Source organism: Hevea brasiliensis, chromosome 15 (assembly GCF_030052815.1).
Source record: "Hevea brasiliensis isolate MT/VB/25A 57/8 chromosome 15, ASM3005281v1, whole genome shotgun sequence".
Lineage (NCBI taxonomy): Eukaryota > Viridiplantae > Streptophyta > Magnoliopsida > Malpighiales > Euphorbiaceae > Hevea > Hevea brasiliensis.
The window spans coordinates 64,008,386-64,028,375 of record NC_079507.1 but is presented as its reverse complement, the minus strand read 5'-3'; the positions used below and the strand labels follow the sequence as shown (position 1 = coordinate 64,028,375).

Genomic DNA, 19,990 nt, shown 5'->3' with positions numbered 1-19,990 from the left:
GGGCGAGGGGAGTAGTGTGCTGGTTGTAGTTGGGGAGATTTGACCGAGTCTAAAAAAATAATTAAAAAAATAATAATAATAACAAGAAGAGCGCAAGCTTGTGAGTTTATAGTTATGAGTACAGCTTTGAATTTACTTGGAATAAAAAGCGTATATTTTACGGGTTTCTGCTGAATGTTTACTGTGACTTATACTTCATGTTATTAAAATTATTTTTTAAAATTAAGATTAATCTTATTAAAAATTCTACAAAAACATAAATATTTTTTTTCTTTCTTTTTTTTTTTCCCCCTTGAGCTAAAGGTGGTGGATGACGATGGCTTGATGGGTGGCGACCAATTTTAGCCCCTACTTGCATGCGTAGATGACGAACGGGCTGTGTTAAAAGGGAATCGGCATGTTTATTTCAAGCGAACAGGTGTCGCCATGCATGTTGCATGTCAGCTTAAACGTGGCCACGTTCTCTCTTCTTCTTAATATACATCTCGAGTTCTCTAAGCTCTGCTGCCACAATAAAATATAATAATCTTCAAAGCAAGAAAAATCTCTACTCAACAAGAATAGAATTCCGTCTTAAATTACCAGTTTGTGAGATTTTTGGTAATAGCTGCTGATTCTATTCTTGCTGGTAACGGTCATAAATTGCCCGTCTCACAAGCTGGTAATGTGATTTTTCATTTTCAAAACAATAAATTTCGTCTTAAAAAATCTCGTTTTCATCAGTCGATTCTGTCATGACAATAATTAATTGTTATTTTCTATTCACACACAAAAAAAAAATAATAATTGTCATTTTCTAATGTTTTTTAATGACTTTATTGTCAACAAACTCTACAGGGCTTGTACTGACTGATACTTGCTCAAATGGTCCGTATGACATTCACACCAATGCCATCGCCTCTTGGAGTCAAAGCTAGCCCAGATATTTGGCACGCACGTCGTGGTCAGGCTTCTTGGCCATGCAGTCCACTAACATGACTCGGCAGAGACCAGATTGTTTAGTAAAACTTGTCCATGAAAATATTTTTAAACAATGATTCATTTTCTAGACTGTGGCATCTCAATTTAAGACTGCACTAAATAATAATAAACAATAGTCATCTAATTATCAGAAAATAGCAATGTACAGCAAATCCAACTTCAAAAATCCCCTAGTGTAGTGCGACGCACCTCAGCTGTTTTGGATATCAACTTGTTCAAATCTAGTAGTTTTAACAGTAATTTGGTTTATTGGAAAAAAATAAATTACCAAAAAGAAAGAAGTAGAGAATTCTCAGAAGGCAGATTCTGATACAAAGATTTGTTGCAGGAAACAATTGAATTTAATCTTTTAAAGCATAGATAACAACTGATGCTTGAAGATCGCGGTCAACCTTGAAGTGAGCATGGAAAAACCTCCTTATCTGCCATTATATCATACACTTGGCTAAGAAAAAAAGAGAAATACATTGTGGATTGAAGGAAAACTGTATAGACAATGCATAAGTAAGAGCTTGCGCTTACCTCTCTGAAAGAATGTGCAATCAAGAAATCCTTCAACAGTCTCTCCTCAGATTCAAATAACACAATGTGACTCGGCAGAGACCAGTTTTTTGCCAATTCTGATGCAAAACCAACAGGATCGAACATGAAACGATCTGACTCATCAGGGATTTCTTTCTCTTCACTGGAGGATGAGATATCAAGCCAAAATGAAATTTTTGAATAACTGCATCACAAGACAGCAAGAGAGAAAATATACTCCAATCAAATTCAAGAAGTCCAAACCTTGGTGTGCAGTCTAGAAAACGCATTGGCAGATGGTGATGGAGAGTAGAGTAGTAAGGTGTGGCATGGCAGGGCATTAAGAATAGGATACTCTTCACTTTCTCATTGCGGGCTTCTTTGGATAGATAGATCATTACATCCTCAGTTCCCCTCTGTCATGATGCTTGAAAGTATCAACAAAAAGAGAACCATAAAGAAAAGGAATAGTATCATACCAAAATTTTCCTGAAGTTTTTCTTCCCCCAGATATCTTCTCTCTGTTCTTTCTTTCTAGGTAAGAATAGAAGATTCTCCCATTTTGCACAAATAACATTGTGCAGATAAAGGGAAATAAAAAGAACAGCAAAAATAAAATCAATCCTAAAATTTTCTTAATTCGAAAGTCTTAACATTAAAATAATGAGCCATATGAAGCTGTTACATTAAATGGCCTCTAATCAGCTTCATGCCTAGAGAAGAGGCATTCCATATACCTGATGAACCAAATTCATATAGATCGCCATTGGAATATTGGTTGCTAACAAGAAGATGACAGCGAATCCTACTTTTGAAGGCCATTTGGTATGAGACTTTGAAGAACCTTTCCTCTTAACATGTGGAGAATCAGGTCTTGCCATAACGGATAATGCATAACCAGAGAAGATCAAAGCTATTGGCAGCACAGGCAAGACAAACCTATAGCATGGTAAAATTAGAAGATGAGCTTGAGTTATTGGATCAAGGATACACTAAAAATTGCATGCAGAAAAAAAAAACGTCAGCACAATACCTGAATTCTTTGTGACCCAATACACTGTAAAGAATTAGAACCCATGCAATAAGACCAGAAAGCTTCCAATATTTAGACTTGATGCTGCCAGCTATGGCAAATGGTAAGAAAGTGAAGAGCATGACAGGAAATCCCTGAGAGAAGTACCAGTGCCACTTGTGAGTTCCATAATAATCTCCGCCAGAGGAAAGAAAATTGAACTTAAGAAAATTAAGAGGCACTATGACCCACGAGCCATACATCAAGCGATCCAATAAACATGAAAGACCAAGCACCAAACCCCTGATACCATTAACAAAATATAAGAAAAACAATACCATAACCACACAAATGATTTCAGGTAATTTCCGTAATTTATTGATATAAAAAGCATCTTGTCATGCAGGAGAATTAGTCCACACAAATTTAGTTTGAGCTACAAAGAATCATGATCCCCCAAAAGTCTAAACATCTAGCCCCCACCAAATAAAATCAAGAGAAAAACAAATATATGGTATTGGTACCTAAATGCAACACTTTGCCAACAAAGTAATATGCAGTGACTGTTCACATAACAAGTATGTTCAAGTGATGGCGTGATGCAGACAAGGAACTCGTGAAAATTCAAATTTAAAACCTCAAGAAGAGTATAGTTTTGGTCGAAATGTCCCATAGGAATTATTGGGCAAAAGCCTGATAATAGAAGCTTAGTTGGGAACTTCAACTTAACAGTTTTGTTTTGATATTCTTTAAGCAGGAAATTGCAGCAATTTTTTTTATCTTTCTAGGAAGCAGAGGCAACTAGTTGTGCTGGAAAGGCTGTTTGCATGTCTTTACATGATTCTTTATATTTATTTTGGAGCTGTAAATTGAGTCTTTAAAGGATAGCATTAATCCTTCTAGTTTTCTTTATATTTATCCTATATGTTACAATTGGTTGGTAGGCATTATGTCCCCGTATTTCTTGATTAATTTCATCAAATATGAGTATGGCTTGTCAAACTGTGCAATCAAATTAACTAGATTACTAAATCCATGATTCTACACAAAAGCCGGGAAAAGTCATCATAAGATATGTATGAGAAAATCGGAAGTCCAAAGTTAGACATTCAAAAAAAAGAGAAAAAGTGATAAATTATGCATTAACACCTACCCAATTGGAACCACCTCCAGAATAATGAATCTCAGTCTATCACAAGTGACAAAAAGCTCAAGAATGCCAACATAGACCCAAATGATAGCACTTGTTGGTCGAATTGCACAAGCTAGTGCTGCTACAATCAAACCCCACTTCCTTGAAAGCAATGGTATTTTATGAGGATAATCTCTCATACAGGGCCAATGGTACAACCCCACCAGTGTAAGAACAGCTTCCAAGCTATTGGACAATGTACGATTGAAGCAGAAAAAAATGAACCAGTTTGATAATTGAGAGAAAAGCTGCTGTACTGTTAAGTGCATAATCTTTCATAAACATCATTTTAATATGTATTAATCATGGATAAGAAGCTTCAGGCAGGATATGGAAGAGAAATATAAACCAAGTATAATTTAATCTGAAACTCAAAGATACACACAGAAATAGAGATGCATATTAGAAGGATACTGCCCATTTTGCCACAGAATAATTGAAGAGAGCATAAGAAAGTTTGTACAAGTACAAATCACCAACTGCAGAAAACAGTGCTTGCAGCAATCGTGGAGCCTTGGTCTACAAAGCATGAGACGAAAGATATAAGTACACATATGAATAATAACAACAGACTATGTATTTGAATGGGAACAAAAAAAAGCACAGATATTCCATGCACCTAAAATTTATTCACTTTCAGAAGCAACAAAAGAAAAAATAGCTAGCTAATATCTGCTTAAGAGCTTGTTTGGTTTAAATGAATTCCAAAAAATTCATTTACAAATCCACACATGATATGTTTGGAATGCATAGAGGTCATTTGGAATTATACATTTTTAATTCTAGGGAATTTGTTAAGCTTGCTTGAGCCAAACTCTATGAGAATTAACAGAATTTGCAAATAAATTCTGGAAAAACAAAAGTAAAAATTAATAAGACTACAATTTTAAAATGAATAAGATGCAAAACATGAGAATTCATTCACAAATACATTCTTTTTTAAAATGCATTTGCAAATAAAATAAATTCCATTCTCATTTGGTCCGAACATAGTGTGAAAACAATGAATTATGCAAAAGAAAGCAACTGTTGCACTATTCCTTGTGAATTGTACTTGCATTCAATTTTTCAGAGAAATTTATAAATGATAATAAGGGTGATGGGCACGCCAATTTAATAAAAAGCAAACTATAAATGCAAAGGGTATGTGGCATGCAGCTGCAGCATCACAAATTTCATTTTGACATGTCACAGCACTGCCAAATTTCACCCTATACCACCTAACCCAAGCTTAGATCATGCGCATAAATGTGCATTAAGTAACAGAATCAACTTGGCAGGACATGAACCAGTGGCCTACCTGATCATGGTCCTGCACTAGGGCCATAAATATGAAAAGCATCCCCTAGTTTAATTTCATTTTGTGGCACTAATAAAAGCAGGCTATAAACCATGAGACCAATAATGTTTGTGGCCTCAGAATCACATGAATTCATCATGCCAAGACCATGCTTGACCGAATGATCCTTGAACTATTTTATAAAAAAGGAATTAGACAAAGAAATAGCTAAAAAAAAGAGCACACTTTCAAGTACATAATTATCTTAACAAAATGAATCAATTTGCTAGCCATCATTCAATAAGGTAAGAGATCTCAAGCATAAAATGAATCTGAATTCACCAAAGAAATTTGAAGCAGTATTTTTTGATGTGAAGTGCTGCTGAGAATTCACAAGCAACTTCATGTCCCAAAATACTATTCTTATTGGTATGCAAACCATATAACTATCTAAGAAAATGCCACCAGTGAAGTTGAACAACCTGATTACTTCTTTCATCAAACAATATTGTATTAAAATAAACAGCATGATTAAGAAAACTGCACTAGCTTTAAATAGCATAATAAAGTAAATTCCACTAGCTTTAAGTATTCTAAGTATTATTCTTAGCAGAAACTTTTGAAGTTCAGCATGAGCATGCAAAAGTAGCAAAGACCTTCTCCACATTACAAAAGTCCCTCGTATAACCATTTTCCTCTTTCAATTTTTTCTATAAATCTAGTTATTCTATATTCCATAGTATATCTACACCAGTTCAATTTTCCAGTATATAATTTTTGTTTTCAATCACTGATAGGTTCAAAACAATAAGCTGCAATCCACCATATTGCCAGTTTCCAAATATTAAATGCCCTTATTTTACTTCCTATTGAATCTACTTTACTGACAATACTAGCATAATGTACATCACAGAAACTGATAATTCAAACTACTTTCTACAAATGCAATTAATGAAAACATACCAATAAATTAGAAATACCATAAGACTCTTGAAAATTGCTTTAGCAAAACTTACATTAATCAAGCTTAAAGATACACATAAATTGAACCTATAGCTAACTTCATATTAAACATTAAAACACAAAAAGCACATAGCTTATTTTACCATAAACCATGGAGTATCAAGACCTAACAATGCAAGAACTTTGAACAGCAAAGCAAACACCAATGGGTGCAAATAGCTACGAATCCCCTTCTTCCACTCCCAAGTCAAGTGACCGTACCTGCCATTTTAGACACATCTTAATCACCGCCTTTAAAGCATTTCCACCACTTTCAAATAAAATTTTGGCTAAACCATGATGTTGTAGGGTCAAAACGGTGCTTCCAAAATTGAATTGAGTTAAAAAGTTCAGTGAAATGTCTTTGTAGGCCTGTGCTTCAGAGGCTTTCAGGCAAGCATCTTTAAATGTTGCTCAGCTTGAACGGATGGCACTACTTTTTTATTTACTAATATTTTTCATTTTGTCTATTTGCTTTGTATTGTTTAGGTTAGAACTTAGAACGACACCTTATCTGAACATCTTAGACTCCTTCTTTCTGTCCAAATAAAATTTACTTCAAAATGTTATGTACACCAACACACACACACCCCACATCCCACCCCCAAAAAAAAAAAAAAAAAAAAAAAAAAACAACACACCAATCAAGCATGTATCTTCCAAACAGAACAGAAAGTTAAAATTCTTACCCAAATACAATGCGATGAGCAACTTCAAGGGCTTGCCAGTGCTCATCTGGATTGAAATATGTTTGTATCAGCAGAGAATTTGCTATTCGAAAAGCTAGACACAGTGCAAAGATATTCTTTGACGAGGAAAAGATGTTAGATTTCTGGGACTTTGTTTCTTCTCCTCCTCCTCCTTGTTTGGAGATATCAGGGTTTTGAGGTGTGAGTTTAGCGGATGGTGATTCAGCTGTACTGTGTCTCTGCCTCATTCTTCGCACAACTGGCAGCAGGAGAAACGAAGACCGGAATCTACTCTAATGCACCAAGCAGGTATTTTGTTCCTTAACTTTTACTATGACGTAGAGAGAGAGAGAGAGCAAGAGGAGAACCGTTGGTGGGATGTAATTGCGGGCAGTAAGAATCAATGAAATGAAGCAATGATTGACGGTGGCGAACGTGGTAGACCTGAGTAACGAGTGCGGTGGATGAGGAACAAGTGACCCTTTTTCGGTTAAGTGGGAGAAAGAGGGCAAAACTCGTTTGGTTATGTGGGATGGTCCTTCTACGGGGTAGAATGCAATTTAACATAAATTTACATCAAAATTTTCGTAAAAAACATATCCGTAAAGTTGTTAATTATAAAAATTTTATTTATTTAATAAAAAAAATAAAATTTTCTCACATAAAATATATATAATATTTAAATTAAAGAGATGATAAATTTTGTTAAAAATTATAGGAACAACAAAAATTATGTAAACAAGTTTAGAGTTTATTAAATATTATTTATTAAATTTTTAAAAAATATTATATGTATTTTTTATATGAAAAAATTTTATTTTTTTATTAAGTTAATGAAATTTTTATATTTAATTACTTTATGAAAAAAAAATTATTTTATGAAAATATTATGAGATGAGTTGTAGAAAAAATAGAATAAATCTAATTCTACTCCAAAAATTAACTCAAGAAAAGATTTACTCAAATCTTATATGTAACAAATACAACGTAGAACAACATGAGTTGTAAATTTTATATTAAATTATCTTATTTTTTGTAAAAAAAAAAAATTTTACTTTGTATCAAATCAATTAACTATAGAGTACATCATATTTAGTTAAATTAATTTATATCTAATTAAATTCTTGAATTTCCATTTTGTTTTATGTATAATTTTTTGTCATGCAAAATCCAAATTCATTAAATAAAACTCTGGAATTGCAGCAGAATTTACAGTATTAGCTTTATGAGGCTTGAAAATTGAAGAACTTCATAGTTTGTGAGCTGCAAAAAAGGAGTTAATACTTGCTGATCTATCCAATTCCAAAGAATGCAAATGGCAGAGGATAGGGAGGAAGAAGGAGAAGCTAGCGGTTTACTTGTGTATACATTCAATTTTCCATTAACCAATACAAAGAAATGTTGAATTATGGAATCCTCTAATTGTGCTGTAGATGCTATTTATTAGCAGTTTGAAATACAAGGATAAATTTTGACAATTGTTTCTAAACCTATCTAATTGTAACATTACAGTCCCTAATTAAAAAATGTAACATAAAACTCCATCAACTTTTAAATTTTGCACAGTAAAATTCGTTAAATGCTGACCTGATCAGTTTCAGTATAGAACTTAGTTAATATTTCTCTTTTCTCTTCAAGTTATATATAAATTGAATCATTTTTTCTCTTTGTAGACAGAATAATTTTTCACGTGTGGAGAGAATAATTTTACACTTTGCATAAGAGAGAAGAGGGAAATATTGACTAAGGGCCATGCAAAAACTGTTTATGTCAGTTTCTAACTTAAAAATCAGTAATTGAAAGTTATAGAAATTTTACTGTGCAAAATTTACAAGTTTACAGGATTTTATATTACATTTTAAAGTTGAAGGATTGTAGTGTTATAACTATATAAGTTCATGGACAGTTGTTGAAATTTATCATGAAATACAAGAAAATTGCTCTTACTAAGCTATAAAAATAATTGCTCAAATGAAATAAAAGAAAAATGCTTTTGCTAATCTATAAAAATAGTTGCTTAAATGTATTTAATCTTCAGGGCTCTCTAAAGAAGTTTTCCGAGCTTTAACTTTCCCTCTCTCTTTCAATCTCCTCCAAAACATCTTGCAGCTTCTTTCCTTCATCAATTGAAACATCAGCCCACTCCAGCTCCACCTTTGTAAGCACAATCATAACAACCATAAGGCCACCCTTCTCATCAAAATCACCAATCACCTTCCCAAAATCACCCTCCAATAATTTTCTCTTGATAATCTTGATGATCACAATCCTCTTCATGATGTTGCCTTGGTCCAGCCGATGGTCTTTGCAATTTCCCATGATCTATACTAGAGGGGATAGATAAAAAAAACGAGCATTGTTTTAGTGGACTAAAAAAAAAGTTAAATAAAAAAAGGGCAAAGTATAGCCTAATATGGAGAAAATGCTGAAATAGTTTCAATTCTTGCACAGATTTCAAGTCTTCAACTTCTACATGTGAGCTTGGAGAGGAGCAAGTGTATGCATAGATTTTCCTTCACAAGTTCTTTTTGCTATGTTAGAAGCTATTAATTGGCTAAATTGTGGAATCTGACTCTTCCATCGTCATGAATGCTGTCTGAAATCCTCACAGTTGGAAGGCAGCTGTAATTCATATTTGCTCTTTTATTCCTAATTTTTTGGAAATCAATTTTTCTCTAGTGAATAGGAAAGCAAATATGACTGCCTGATAGCATGGCTAAATTGAGTTGTAAACATAGTCTGCCTTCCATCTGTCATGCCTCCATCGAATCTGCTTGAATGCCTTCTTGGCCTTGTAAAATCGTAATGCATCATTTGCAGTTAATTTTTTTTTCCTTCAATTTTTTTTCCTCTTTTTATTGCTTGTTAAGTGACGAAACTCAGAAATTATTAATTTGTGTGCCATTCTATTAATTAATCATATAATAGATATGCATTAATTAGAGTATCCATTCCCCATTTTAGGACTGACAAAAGATTAATTCCCTCGAGTGTTGGATGTGCAAAGTTAAACTCTCTTCAAGCCATTGGCTTCATGAATTGAACATTTCCATGGGATGTCGTGCGCATTCACTGTTACACCAAATCCACTTAGATTGATCAGGTAATTTCTTAAACTATAAATTAATTGCGTTCACCCATAACCGGGTGTGTATTATTGAGAGTACATCGCCTTCTATAATATTTATACACACAGGCAAAAGTAACAAGCTGGCTTTTTTTTTTTTTTTTTAATGAACTGTTGATATATGAAAAATAAGAAATCGTAAATGTCGGTAGGCAATTTCTATGGAAATTTTCTGTATTGGGAGATTGAAATCAACCCAAAACTCCCAAATAATAACTTTTTATACAATAAAAATTGAACTTTTCCTGTCTTGCAGTAGAAATGTTATTGTACATTATAAAAGGACAGACTCAAGAAGACAATAAAGCCTATAATTCCCTGTTCAAATACCTTATTGCACTTTCTAGGAAGAATAGTGGTTAGGTTAGGCTTTTGCTTCAACTTTACAGTGATGTTTGATTCAACATTATTTTTATCTCCCATGCATATATCTATGTTTAATACCTGAAATGTTCATGTTTGGATGCTTTAATATACAGAAAATATAATTGGAATTCTCAAAAATAAAAAAATCGAAACATCATGCCTCTGGAAATTAAGTTACATATGAAAGGAAAAGTATAAACATGGACAGAGAAGCATCAAAAGAGTTTAATTTGAGGGGACAAAAATTCCAAGATACTGCTCTATGAACAGTAACAGACTGATGGGTTTTAGCATAATAATAATAATAATAATAATAATAAAAATAGTAATAATAATCCAAACATGACATTAGAGTGATAATGGAAGGTTGAATGTTGATTGCACCAAGTGTAAATTCATGTTTCTTCAAGTCATAATAGCAAGTCTTCCATCAATGGCTACAACTATCATATAGAAGTAGGCAAATATGTAACAAAGCAAGCAAAAGATGTACTTGAAGGGTGGTGGCATTGATGGATGAGCTGAATTTAAAGATAAGAAATTCTCCTACCACTTCAATTTCTGATAAGTTAGTTCTGCATTTCTCTCTTAGGATTGACATTTGGGGGCTCAAGCCTGCAATCCAAGCATGTTTTTAATTCCTGTAGCTGTAACGTTATTTCAATCAGTCAGGAGTCAGGACTTCTTATATTGTATCATTTTACATCAACAATGAATTTCCAATATAAAGCTAGTTTTTGAACACAATAATACTCATATAAGCACTGTCACAAACACATAGCTAACAAAGAAAACACCATGTGAGAAGGATAGTAAAAACTACTATCTCAAATTCCACTTGTTAAGATGCTAACTCATTCAAGCTTAATTATTTGTAAACTAGATAAACTAACGGCGATCATAGATTTCTCAATTTGTCTTAATAAAAAATCTCAACCACTTCTACGCTCTGACTTGAATGCTTGTAAGCATCTAGAAATTAGTTTTTAACATAAATGTTTTCTAAAATTATTTGAAATATCTTTTATTTGATAATTTATAGAAACAGGTAAACAATAAACACACATTAGGTTGGAAACAAATTCTGAAAATATAAAATACTATGAATGCATGTTATTTAGTAATTATTAAAATAAAAAATAGAACAAAAATCTACTTTTTTTTTAGCCAATTACATTGACAAATTAATAAACAAAGCTTGAATCAATATTTGAGCTTGATGTTAAGCTTGAGCTAGAAAAATATTCAAACAAACCAAACTTGAAGGTGATGGTACTTTGGCTTGGCTTCGCTTGTTTACAACCCCAAGTATGTTATTGCCCTATCTCAAGCTCAAAAATATAGAAAAATAACGAAGTCATGAAGGGATAAATAGACAAAATAAACTCAACCCCACACCCATGACACAATGCAAGGGAAGCAAAACCAACAATTGCTGAAAAAACCAAGCAAGTGAAAACCAACAATGGGAAAGCTGCACTGCAAATGACTAGCCACTTAAATTGAAAAATCATGGTCCAATTATTTAATATAACAGGAATGGAAAGCCATTGGTATGTCAATTGAAGTCTATTTGTGATAAAATTCAGAACAAAATTCAATAAAATCCTCCATAACAGAACCGGAAATCTAATGTCTGCAAATTGAAAATTAAAAACAAATTCAGTAAAAAATTCAATACAATTAATATGAAATTAAAAAAAATGAAAAGCCAAGAAATTCTGACAAAATTCTAGTTTAACCACAAAATAGATGAATATTTATTAGCACAATTAAGCTGGCCTCTTATCCCAGCCTTCTCTTTGAAACAATTCTATGAGCTCTAGCCTCACAACGAACCTCAATATTACAACAGTTGCTACAAACGCCAATCATTGCAAAAGAAAGAAAGAGAGAGCACCTGAGAGATCACTTGGTGGGTTTTTGAACGGCATTTGGAGAGCTTTGGGGCAACAAATTTGGAGGGAGGTGGGATTGTTGTTGGTGCTGTTTCTGAATGGATTTCCTTTCAACTTCTCTCCACTTGTTGATGGCCACAGTGCATATAACTGTCAAATTTTAACAAGAAATTTTTAATTAGATACCATATATATGCTAAATCTAACAAAATTACATCCATAACTCACATCCGGCGCCGACGAAATACAGCAATCGGAGAACCTTTGGTCCGGCGGGGCCTGCTGCCTCTTCTATCGTCATCTCCTCTCACTCTCTCTCGAGAAGTTGGCTCAAATCAAGCCTGATTTTGAACAAAGTCAGTGAGCTTCGAGTTCCGGCCCTCCTAGGCAAGCATGGGCGTGGTTTTAGAGTTGAGCCTTGAAAGATTTTTTTTTTTTTTTAATTCTTATTTACTAATAAAATATTAAAAAAATGCCTGCTTTGAAGTATTTCTTTGTTAATATTATAAAAAAAATTGAAATTAGATAAAAATACTTTAATATCTACTATTTTAAAATAACAAATTTAATTTTTATTTTATAAATATATATATTTTGAGAGATTAAAATATTTTATAATATAATAGTATATAAGTTAAAGTATAATAAATTTTTTAAAATTTGAAAATTATAATCTAATTTAAATTTTTTAAAATTAAAAAGGATAAAAAAAAATATAATTTTATAACTAAGACTAAAATTATTGAATTATGATTAAAATTATTAATTTAAAATAACAAAAATTAGATTATATATTAAAATAAATTTTGTTAGCATTCTGTAATAAACTTTTGATAAAAATAAATTACATTGCATGCAAATAAAAAATATGAAAGACAATAGAGCTAAAATAAAGAGAATATTACCAATTATTTAGATAAACTAGTTTTTTTGATTTTAAGATCTGAGTTTTAAATCTTATCCTATTTAAAACGTGATGTTTGTAAAATTTATTTTTCATATAAATCCATAATCGTTTATATAAACTAAATATTTTTAGATAAAATTATAATTTGGTTCTTGAATTTCACTTATATTATATTTTAGTCTACAAATTTTAAGAAATTAATTATTTAGTCTTTAAATTTTATATTATATAATAATTTATTTCATAAATTTTGATAAATAAATTGTTTAATTTTTTTAATTTTAATATATAGAACAACTTATTCTTTATAATTTTAATATTTATAATAATTTTATTAATTGATAGAAGAATTAAATTTTTCATATATTAAAATTATAGAGATTAAAATTTAATACACGGTAAAATTTAAGAAGTAAATAATTAATTTTAAAAATTTAAGAATTAAAGTATAATGTATTATAAAATTTAAGAATTAAATAATTAATTTTTTAAAATTTAAAAATTAAAATATAATATAAAATAAAATTTAAGAATTAAATTATAAATTTCACATATGTTTACATAGTTTAAAAAGTAAAAAGAATGTATTTAATTTTAGGAATATTATTATGAAATAAAATGAAAGAATAAAATGTATAGTATAATTAAATAATTAAAAATTTTAATGCATCATTTATGAGTAAAAAAAGAAAATTAAGAATTATTTGGCAATAAAAGTAATAATGAAGCTGGATTTTATAAATAGTTGTGTAATACCCCAAAAATTTTAAATTTTATTATTTCATGAGTAATATTGATATTTTAATTTTGCAAGCATGGGCGTGCCTAGAGTTGAGCCTTGAAAGATTTTTTTTTTTTTTTTAAATTCTTATTTACTAATAAAATATTAAAAAAAATGCCTGCTTTGAAGTATTTCTTTGTTAATATTATAAAAAAAAATTGAAATTTAGATAAAAATACTTTAATATCTACTATTTTAAAATAACAAATTTAATTTTTATATTATAAATATATATATTTTGAGAGATTAAAATATTTTATAATATAATAGTTTATAAGTTAAAGTATAATAAATTTTTTAAAATTTGAAAATTATAATCTAATTTAAATTTTTTAAAATTAAAAAGGATAAAAAAAATATAATTTTATAACTAAGAGTAAAATTATTGAATTATGATTAAAATTATTAATTTAAAATAACAAAAATTAGATTATATATTAAAATAAATTTTGTTATCATTCTGTAATAAACTTTTGATAAAAATAAATTACATTGCATGCAAATAAAATATATGAAAGACAATAGAGCTAAAATAAAGAGAATATTACCAATTATTTAGATAAACTAGTTGTTTTGATTTTAAGATCTGAGTTTTAAATCTTATCTTATTTAAAACGTGATGTTTGTAAAATTTATTTTTCACATAAATCCATAATCGTTTATATAAACTTAATATTTTTAGATAAAATTATAATTTGATTCTTCAATTTCACTTATATTACATTTTAGTCTATAAATTTTAAGAAATTAATTATTTAGTGTTTAAATTTTATATTATATAATAGTTTATTTCATAAATTTTGATAAATAAATTGTTTAATTTTTTAATTTTAATATATAAAATAATTTATTTTCTATAATTTTAATATTTACAATAATTTTATTAATTAATAGAAGAATTAAATTTTTTATATACTAAAATTATAGGGATTAAAACTTATTACACTGTAAAATTTAAGAAGTAAAGTATAATATATTATAAAATTTAAGAATTAAATAATTAATTTTTTAAAATTTAAAAATTAAAATATAATATAAAATAAAATTTAAGAATTAAATTATAAATTTCACATATGTTTACATAGTTTAAAAAGTAAAAAGAATGTATTTAATTTTAGGAATATTATTATGAAAAAAAAATGAAAGAATAAAATGTATAGTATAATTAAATAATTAAAATTTTAATGCATCATTTATGAGTAAAAAAAGAAAATTAAGAATTATTTGGCAATAAAAGTAATAATGAAGCTGGATTTTATAAATAGTTGTAAATTAGTTGAAATTAGTTTTTAAATTATTATATTTTTTAAAATATTAATAAAATTTGAAATCCAGAATTTATAATTTTAAAATAATTTTAAGCTAAAATTAATTCATTTAATTTGGCAATAAAATTAGAAATATTAAAAATAAATCATAGCATGAAAAAAAAAAACCCCAAACAGTAGGTTTTAATAATTTATCAAGTAATTACAATAAAAAAAAATTATCAATAATTTGCGGAACAAATCAATTATGTCCTAGCAACTAGCTGACACAAAAACCAGTTTCCATTGCCAGACGGAGAGGAGAGTTGAATCAAGGAGATAGAGGAGAGTTGAATCAGCCCTTACTCTTTGCAGGTACAAACTCAACTGAAATCAATAATTCTTCACTCTAATTTTTTTTTGTTTTCCCCATTCCGATCGGTTCGCAAATTCACTGTCGATTGCCATTTAATTTCACAATCTAATTTCCCTTCTGTTCGAGGATTTTTCGTTTCTTTCGTTCTTTGAAATGGGTATAAATTCACTCCTTTTGTTTTGTGCCTTTGGTGGAGTCACTGTATTGCCTTTTCATTCTTTTAGCTGAATTTTAGTTTCTATGGGTAATCTCATTAGGTTTCACGTGATTCCACTATAAAAGAGCAAGCTTGACTGTTTTAGATGTTTGTTTCTTTGCATCTTTTTTTGATCGGCTGAGTATGGTGAAATGGGTATAAATTCACTGTTCACCTACTTTTATTTCTACTCTATGAATTTTTAGTTTTTATGGTCATAATGAAATTGCAGATTGCAATTTTAAAAGCTTATTGGCAATAATGAAAGCACTTTTTGTTTGTTTTAAAGAATCTGATCTTATCCTGTAGGTTGATTGGTATTTATTCATCAACATAAAGGGGTTGATCAGTACTTATTCATCAACGTAAAGGCACAAAAAGGTGGAAAAATCAACTTTGCAATTTTTTCTTGATATCTGTCACATTTGAGTATACTGATCTGGCATGAAAAGAGCGAAAATCTTGTTTTGGTCTTGATAGTAGCTTAGTGATGTATCAAGCTTATTGAGTTTGATGGTATTTTTCCTTCCAATATGAACTTACGGTATTTTGTGATTAAAACAAGAGTTTCTAGAAGATGGGAAAGGAAAAATGGTTTCCTGAAAGCAGAATTTGAGAAAACATACACAGTAGATGGTTTTCTGGATTGAGAAAACAGCAAAACAGAAAGAGTATCAAGTGAACCACCTCTTTGGTTATTGAGAAAATCAATGGAAAAGGAGAAGTTTCTAAATCCTTTTTTTTTTTTTTTTTTTTGCAATCTTAGTTTCATAATTGAGAAATGGTGGTGCATTTTTTCAGCTATATTGATAGTTCAGCAGATTTTTTGCAGTTAACTTCATTGTGCTTGATAGATTACTTGTAAGGAGTTGATCTTTGAAAAGTTATATGAGAAACTTGGAACTAAATAAATGGAGAAAGATATTTATAGATTAGCAAGGAGGAGAGAAAAAAAAAATGTCAAGATCTCAATAAAGTTAGGTGCATTAAGGATAAAGAAGGAAAAGTGTTGGTGAAAGATGAGGACATTAAAGAAAGATGGAGAAATTATTTTGATGATCTCTTCAATAATAGTCAAAATGGTAATAGCATGAATATAAACTACAGAGTAATAGAAAAGAATGTGAATTATATTAGAAGGATTAGATCTTTAGAAGTAAAGGAAGCATTTAAGAGAATGAAAGTGGGTAATAAAGCCTGTGGACCCGATGTAATACTAATTGAAGTGTGGAAGTGTTTGTGAGATATGGGAGTGGCATGGTTAACCAAATTGTTTAATAAGATTCTAAACTCAAAGAAAATGCCTGATAAATGGAGGAGGAGTATTTTAGTATCTATTTTTAAAAATAAGAGAGACATACAAAGTTAGTCAAACTATAGGGGAATTAAACTCATGAGCCATACTATGAAGTTATGGGAGAGAGTTGTGAAACATCGACTACGTCATGATACTTTTATCTCTCCCAATCAATTTGACTTCATGCCCGGTCGTTCAACTATGGAAGCGATCTTTCTCATTAGAAGCTTGATGGAGAAATATAGAGATGTGAAGAAAGATCTACACATGGTTTTTATCGATTTGGAGAAGGCTTATGATAGTGTTCCAAGAGATGTCTTATGGAGAGTGTTAGAACAAAAGAGGGTATCTATTAGGTACATACAAGTGTTGAAAGATATGTATGAATGAGCAACTACTATTGTGCGCACAGTGAGAGGGGACACAAGAGATTTTTCTATCTCAGTTGGATTACATCAAAGGTTCAGCCGTAAGCCCTTACCTTTTTACATTAGTTTTAGATGAATTGACAAAATATATACAAGAGAGTATCCCTTGGTGCATGATGTTTGCGGATGATATAGTTCTGATAGATGAGACGCGAGAAGGAGTCAATAGAAAACTAGAGCTTTGGAGAAGTACTCTAGAGTCAAAGGGCTTTAAGTTAAGTAGAACGAAGACAGAATACATGCATTGCAGGTTCAGTAATGGTCGAACTGGTGATAGGGAAGGAGTTAGTTTGGATGGAGTGATACTGTCCCAAAGTAATCACTTTAAATATCTCGGCTCAGTCCTTCAAGTAGATGGGGGATGTGAGAAGGATGTTAGTGATAGGATTAAAGCCGGATGGTTGAAGTGGAGACGTGCCACGGGAGTTTTATGTGATCGCAAGATTCCCAATAAGTTGAAAGGAAAATTTTACCATACAGTCATACGACCGGCCATGTTATATTATAGTGAGTGTTGGGTACTGAAGTAGTAGTATGTGTCTAAGATAAGAGTTGCGGAGATGAAAATGTTAAGGTGGATGAGTGGCCATACTAGACTAGATAAAGTCCGTAATGAGAGTATTAGAGAAAATGTAGGAGTGGTGCCAATTGAGGATAAGTTGAGAGAAGGGAAATTGAGGTGGTTTGGTCATGTGAAGTATAGACATACGGAGGCTCCAATTAGACAAGTAGAGCACATTAGGTTAGAGGATAGAAAGAAAAGAAGGGGTAGATCTAAACTGACTTGGAGTAGAGTAGTACAACATGACCTAGAAGCATTACATATTTCTGAGGATTTAACCCAAAATCGTTTAGAGTGGAAAAAGAGAATCCATATAGCCGACAAAAAATTTTTGGGATGAAGGCTTAGTTGAGTTGAGTTAATACTCACTGTATCACAAGGTATTGGTTCATTTTAGATTTATCTGTTTCATGCATTTATGATTTTGATATGGCTGCAAACAAGCCTAGTTTTTCAAGGTTTGACTAAGTCGAGCCTGGTTTGGCTTATACTTGGCTGTTTTATTAATCAAGCCTTAATCAGTGGGCTCTTCTTGAGCCTTAATGAATAATATTTTATTTACAACTCAGAAAATCAAAACTCCGGTAAAAGTTTTCATTTTAGGCAATTAATTTCTGACCTCTCCAAATATTAGTAGTTTTAAGCCTTTTTTTTTGTGTTTTAATCAATCCTCAAACAAGCTATAAATGAGCGAGTTGATGAGCTTGTAGACAAACTTAAACAAGACGCATATGGTTGTGTACATTGAATAAGGTTGTGGTGTAGCGTTTCTTTGTCATCATGTTGATTTTGCTAAAATTTTATGTTTGTCTTCAAAGATAGTGATTTTCTTTTACTGGATCAAATAATCTTTCTTTTTCTTCCTATCCAAGTGTGAAGCTATACTTTTATTGTATTTATTTGTTGACTCTCTCTCCCTCTCTCTGGTTTAGATTTTCTGAAATATGTCAGGCCAAGGCCAGCGCTTGAATGTAGTTCCAACTGTTACAATGCTTGCTGTTGTTAAAGCTCGCCTTGTTGGTGCTACAAGGGGTCATGCTCTTCTCAAGAAGAAGAGTGATGCTTTGACTGTGCAGTTCCGTCAAATTCTTAAGAAGATTGTCACGACAAAAGAATCAATGGGAGAGATCATGAAATCCTCTTCATTTGCCCTAACTGAAGCAAAGTATGTTGCCGGTGAAAACATCAAGCATGTTGTCCTTGAGAATGTCCAAAATGCATCTCTTAAGGTTCGATCTCGACAGGAGAATGTTGCTGGTGTGAAGCTTCCTAAGTTCGAGTATTTCACAGATGGTGGGACCAGGAATGACCTCACAGGATTGGCCCGAGGTGGCCAACAGGTCCAGGCCTGCCGTGCTGCTTATGTCAAAGCAATTGAGCTTCTTGTTGAGCTTGCTTCACTTCAGACATCATTTTTAACACTTGATGAGGCGATCAAGACCACTAATCGTAGGGTCAATGCACTGGAGAACGTTGTGAAGCCAAGATTGGAAAATACCATTAGTTACATTAAAGGGGAGTTGGATGAGCTTGAAAGGGAAGATTTCTTCAGGTTGAAGAAGATACAAGGTTATAAGAAGAGGGAAATTGAGAAACAGCTTGCTGCTGCCAAGCAGTTTGCCGAGGAACAGTTTGCAGAGAAAATTTCTCTACAGAAGGGGATATCGCTAAAATCAGCCCACAACTTGTTGTCTCCATCAATGGAGAAGGATGAGGATATAATTTTCTGATGTGGAGGCTAGTTTAACTACTGTTAGTTCTTAGGATGTATGGCTTTGGCCTATTGCTCGATGAGGATTTCTATCATTGTAGACGAGTTTTTATATTTCTTTTCATTGTTCAATAAAATATAGCTTTATGTATTATTCTATTTATTGTTTGCTATTTCTTTCATCACAATGATGCTGAAAGAAAAATTTGTTTGCCAATCATTGGCTGAATGTTTCATCTTATTTTGATGGACAAGTTATGTTTTTGTGTGTACATTTTGGTAACATCTGGTGCTTGGAGTTGAGCTTGCAACATGATTATGAGTCAATTACCATTTGTTGGACCATCTCCCCTGGTGAATTCATTTGCTATTTAGCTTTTATGAGTTTCATTTTAACAAACTTATCTAATTGACAAT

General features: G+C 31.2%; 3 protein-coding genes across 7 annotated transcripts; 1 reads left to right on the top strand and 2 right to left on the bottom strand.

The window, feature by feature from the left end:
• Positions 1-1,081: 1,081 nt before the first annotated feature.
• Positions 1,082-7,216, bottom strand: LOC110670386 (mannosyltransferase APTG1). 2 transcript variants are annotated; one of them, XM_021832425.2, is made up of 9 exons: positions 6,678-7,216; positions 6,093-6,210; positions 4,122-4,226; positions 3,669-3,958; positions 2,537-2,818; positions 2,241-2,442; positions 1,768-1,919; positions 1,504-1,666; positions 1,082-1,403 (listed from the first exon to the last, which is right to left on the bottom strand). In XM_021832425.2, the coding sequence occupies exons 1-9, from the start codon at positions 6,923-6,925 to the stop codon at positions 1,323-1,325; spliced, it is 1,641 nt and encodes a 546-aa protein (XP_021688117.2). In that variant the 5' UTR covers positions 6,926-7,216; the 3' UTR covers positions 1,082-1,322. The 2 variants fall into 2 exon arrangements, with proteins under 2 accessions (XP_021688117.2, XP_021688118.2); XM_021832426.2 differs by having other exon boundaries at positions 3,669-3,955.
• A 2,721-nt stretch (positions 7,217-9,937) lies between these two features.
• LOC110670290 (uncharacterized) lies at positions 9,938-12,525 on the bottom strand. Of its 3 annotated transcripts, none has more exons than XR_009144280.1 (4): positions 12,297-12,525; positions 12,071-12,218; positions 10,721-10,817; positions 9,938-10,248 (listed from the first exon to the last, which is right to left on the bottom strand). XR_009144280.1 is itself a non-coding variant. In XM_021832269.2 (3 exons), exons 1-2 carry the CDS (start codon positions 12,367-12,369, stop codon positions 12,079-12,081), a joined length of 213 nt encoding a protein of 70 aa, XP_021687961.1. In that variant the 5' UTR covers positions 12,370-12,525; the 3' UTR covers positions 10,494-10,817; positions 12,071-12,078. The 3 variants fall into 3 exon arrangements, 1 of the variants encoding a protein (XP_021687961.1); XR_002497857.2 differs by lacking the exon at positions 9,938-10,248 and adding an exon at positions 10,494-10,613; XM_021832269.2 differs by lacking the exon at positions 9,938-10,248 and having other exon boundaries at positions 10,494-10,817.
• A 2,669-nt stretch (positions 12,526-15,194) lies between these two features.
• Positions 15,195-19,732, top strand: LOC110670387 (V-type proton ATPase subunit D). 2 transcript variants are annotated; one of them, XM_021832430.2, is made up of 3 exons: positions 15,195-15,378; positions 15,885-15,956; positions 18,795-19,732. In XM_021832430.2, exon 3 carries the CDS (start codon positions 18,807-18,809, stop codon positions 19,590-19,592), a length of 786 nt encoding a protein of 261 aa, XP_021688122.2. In that variant the 5' UTR covers positions 15,195-15,378; positions 15,885-15,956; positions 18,795-18,806; the 3' UTR covers positions 19,593-19,732. The 2 variants fall into 2 exon arrangements, with proteins under 2 accessions (XP_021688122.2, XP_021688121.2); XM_021832429.2 differs by lacking the exon at positions 15,885-15,956 and having other exon boundaries at positions 15,197-15,378.
• Positions 19,733-19,990: the final 258 nt, after the last annotated feature.